This window comes from Eubalaena glacialis, chromosome 3 (genome assembly GCF_028564815.1).
Source record: "Eubalaena glacialis isolate mEubGla1 chromosome 3, mEubGla1.1.hap2.+ XY, whole genome shotgun sequence".
Classification (NCBI taxonomy): Eukaryota; Metazoa; Chordata; class Mammalia; order Artiodactyla; family Balaenidae; genus Eubalaena; species Eubalaena glacialis.
In genome coordinates this window covers 121,150,230-121,154,457 of record NC_083718.1, presented here as the reverse complement: position 1 = coordinate 121,154,457, position 4,228 = coordinate 121,150,230, and the positions used below count along the sequence as shown (strand labels likewise).

Below are 4,228 nucleotides of genomic sequence, written 5' to 3'. Positions count from 1 at the left end.
GGAAATAAAAACAAAAATAAACAAATGGGACCTAATGAAACTTCAAAACTTTTGCATAGCAAAGGAAACCATAAACAAGACGAAAAGACAGCCCTCAGAATGGGAGAAAATATTTGCAAATGAAGCAACTGACAAAGGATTAATCTCCAAAATATACAAGCAGCTCAATATCAAAAAAACAAACAACCCAATCCAAAAATGGGCAGAAGACCTAAATAGACATTTCTCCAAAGAAGATATACAGATTGCCAACAAACACATGAAAGAATGCTCAACATCACTAATCATGAGAGAAATGCAAATCAAAACTACAATGAGGGCTTTTTCCCTCCCGGCGCTGGCCTTGGCTGCAGCGTCCCTCTTATCCGCTTTGGCCACCCGGCTGTTCCGGCCGGCGCAGAGCTGCCGCCTCCACCATCGCCCCTTCCACCTCTCGGCAGTTCGAAATGAAGCTGTTGTCATTTCGGGAAGGAAACTTGCTGAGCAGATCAAGCAGGAAGTGCGGCAGGAGGTGGAAGAGTGGGTGGCGTCAGGCAACAAACGGCCGCACCTGAGCGTCATTCTGGTTGGCGAGAATCCTGCAAGTCACTCCTATGTCCTCAACAAAACCAGAGCAGCTGCCGATGTGGGGATCAACAGTGAGACAATTGTGAAACCAGCTTCAATTTCAGAGGAAGAACTGTTGAATTTAATCAATAAACTAAATAATGATGATAATGTAGATGGCCTCCTTGTTCAGCTGCCTCTTCCAGAGCACATTGATGAGAGAAAGATCTGCAATGCTGTTTCTCCAGACAAAGATGTTGATGGCTTTCATGTAATTAACGTAGGGCGAATGTGTTTGGACCAGAATTCCATGTTACCAGCTACTCCATGGGGTATTCCAACCCTGGGGAAGAATGTGCTTGTGGCTGGAAGGTCAAAAAACGTTGGAATGCCCATTGCAGTGCTGCTGCACATGGACGGGGTGCATGAACGCCCCAGAGGTGATGCCACTGTCACAATATCTCATCGATATACTCCCAAGGAGCAGCTGAAGAAACATACAGCTCTTGCAGATATTGTGGTCTCCGCTGCAGGCATTCCAAATCTGATCACAGCAGATATGATTAAGGAAGGAGCAGCTGTCATTGATGTGGGAATAAATAGAATTCAAGATCCCATAACTGCTAAACCCAAGTTGGTTGGAGATGTGGATTTTGAAGGAGTCAGGAAGAAAGCCAGTTACATCACTCCAGTCCCTGGGGGTGTTGGTCCCATGACAGTGGCAATGCTAATGAAGAATACCATTATTGCTGCAAAAAAAGTGCTGAGGCTTGAAGAGCGGGAAGTACTGAAGTCTAAGGAGCTTGGAGTAGCAAGTAATTAACTATTGTGTCTTCTGTGTCATGAACAGCACTCCAAGCTAGTTCACGAGGAAAACCAGGCCAATAGAAATGCAATATTTATTCTACTTAAATGGTTTAAAACAATGCTTTCTATTTATTTGTAAGCTTAAATGGGTGGGTGTTTGCACACATAGCTCTGCAGTTACCCACCAGGGAGCACGCCACTATCGTGCTGGGTCATGGGATCCAGCCAAGAGGAGCCATTAACCTACTGATTAACAGGGGGACACTGTCACATTGAGAATGGCTGCCTAACTTTGTCAACCACTTCAGTTAAAATTTGTCTTTTTTAGGAGGGCAGCTATGCTTACCACTATACCACCAACGCTGCACAAATTTGTCTTTTCTACGATTGCATTTCCCAAGTGCTATTCCAAAAATGAGTTGATGCTCACTTTAGGTTCCAAACCTTTTGAGTTCAACTGGTCAAACCAAAGGAAAAATGTTGCAAGAGAAAATTAGGGAAAAGGTAAAAAAGAAAGAAATGATGGTAGTTGAGTAGAAAAAAAATTACCCTAATTTAATATATGTATTGATTGATAACCAGAAGAAAAACTACATTGGGAAAATGTTTGGGGTTGTTTCATTTGCTATTAGCCCTCGTTTTATGTTGGTTACCATTCCTGAGGTTTCCCCATTTTAGTTTTCTAGGATTGAAAGGCTTATTTTATAAATTATTCATGTGTGTTGTCATATTTGACTTTCCTACATCCTTAAACTTCACTGTCAAATTTTTATACTGTTGGGGGTGTCTGTATGGTTTCTTTAGTGTGTCTTGAAACCTGTATTTGGAAAACATAACTTGGGCTTGATGATCATTAGGGCAGCTTGTATAAGTGTGCAACTTACCTTTCCACCAAAGAACTGTCAACAGCTGCCGGCTTTTCTCTGATGCATCTGTTGGCTTTCCTTGATTGATTTTTGAGAACTTGAGTTAATACTGAATTTAATCAGACTTTCTGATTAAAGGACTTCTTTGTTTCATTTTGTTTTTTTAAATAAAACACTTCTGACTGGTATAAAAAAAAAAAAAAAAACTACAATGAGGTATCACCTCACACCAGTCAGAATGGCCATCATCAAAAAATCTACAAACAATAAATGCTGGAGAGGGTGTGGAGAAAAGGGAACACTCTTGCACTGTTGGTGGGAATGTAAATTGATACAGCCACTATGGAGGTTCCTTAAAAAACTAAAAATAGAACTACCATACGACCTAGCAATCCCACTACTGGGCATATACCCTGAGAAAACCATAATTCAAAAAGAGTCATGTACCACAGTGTTCATTGCAGCTCTATTTACAATAGCCAGGACATGGAAGCAACCTAAGTGTCCATCGACAGATGAATGGATAAAGAAGATGTGGCACATATATACAATGGAATAGTACTCAGCCATAAAAAGAAACGAAATTGAGTTATTTGTAGTGAGGTGGATGGACCTAGAGTCTGTCATACAGAGTGAAGTAAGTCAGAAAGAGAAAAACAAATACTGTATGCTAACACACATATATGGAATCTAAAAAAAATAAAATAGTTCTGAAGAACCTAGGGGCAGGACAGGAATAAAGACACAGACGTTGAGAATGGACTTGAGGACACGGGGAGGGGGAAGGGTAAGCTGGGATGAAGTGAGAGAGTGGCATGGACTTATATATACTACCAAATGTATAATAGATAGCTAGTGGGAAGCAGCCGCATAGCACAGGGAGATCAGCTCGGTGCTTTGTGGCCAACTAGAGGGGTGGGATAGGGAAGGTGGAAGGGAGAGGCAAGAGGGAGGAGATATGGGGATATATGTATATATATAGCTGATTCACTTTGTTATAAAGCAGAAACTGACACACCATTGTCAAGCAATTATACTCCAATAAAGATGTTTAAAAAAAAAAAAGCATCAGCAGGCCTGCATTCCTTTCTAGATCTCTAGGGGAGAATCTGTTTCCTTGCCTTTTCCAGCCTCAAGAGGTTGCTCACTTTCCTGGACTTGTGACTTTATTCCTCCATCTTCAAAGTCAGCAAAATTGGGCTGAGTCCTTATACTGCATCTCTCTGATATCCTCTTCTGCCTCCCTCTTTCACTTTTAAAGACCCCTGTGATTATATTGAGCCCTGGGTTATATAACCTGGGTAATCCAGGCTACTCTCCTCATTTTAAGATCAGCTGATAAGCAACCTTAATTTCCCTTTGCCATATAACCTAACACATTCACAGGTTTTGAGGACTTAGGCATGGGCAACTTTGGGGCACAGGGAGTGTGGGGGAGACATTATTTTGCCTACCAGACTTAATGTAATTTTATGTGGAAAATATGATTATCTGAGAGATGGGGGTAGAAACAATCTTCACAATTCAAATAGAACAAAGGCTTAAACTGAGATTTTCCTGAAGCATAGAGCTTAGCATGCAGTGAATATTCAAGTACATTGTCATAGAGCCTAATTGAGTAGCAATATCAGTTCTGCATACCTTAAAAGATACTCAACATCACTATTCATCAGCAAATTGAAAATTAAAACCACAAGTAGATATCACTATACACCAACAGAATGCCTAAAAACACTGAGAATACCAAGTGTTGGTGAGGATGTAGAGCAATGGAAACTGTCTGCATTGCTAGTGGGAACAGAAAATGGCATAACCACTTTGGAAAACAGTTTGGCAGTTTACTATAAAGTTAATCATTTTCTTCCCACACAACTAGCCTTTCTACCTCTATGTATTTACCCAAGAAAATGAAAACATATGTCCACACAAAGACGTGAATGTTCACTGCAACTTTATAACAGTCCTGAACAAATGGATCAACAGATGGTGGTGTATCCATGCAATGGAAG

General features: G+C 40.8%; 1 protein-coding gene across 1 annotated transcript; it reads left to right on the top strand.

Moving 5' to 3' along the window:
• The first annotated feature begins 313 nt into the window (after positions 1-313).
• On the top strand, positions 314-1,421 carry LOC133087155 (bifunctional methylenetetrahydrofolate dehydrogenase/cyclohydrolase, mitochondrial-like). Its single transcript, XM_061183935.1, has one exon. The coding sequence runs from the start codon at positions 314-316 to the stop codon at positions 1,367-1,369; it is 1,056 nt and encodes a 351-aa protein (XP_061039918.1). The 3' UTR covers positions 1,370-1,421.
• Positions 1,422-4,228: the final 2,807 nt, after the last annotated feature.

Bases quoted from the DNA above. Each gene is read 5' to 3' on its own strand.
- LOC133087155 (XM_061183935.1), top strand. From the start codon at position 314: ATGAGGGCTTTTTCCCTCCCGGCGCTGGCCTTGGCTGCAGCGTCCCTC.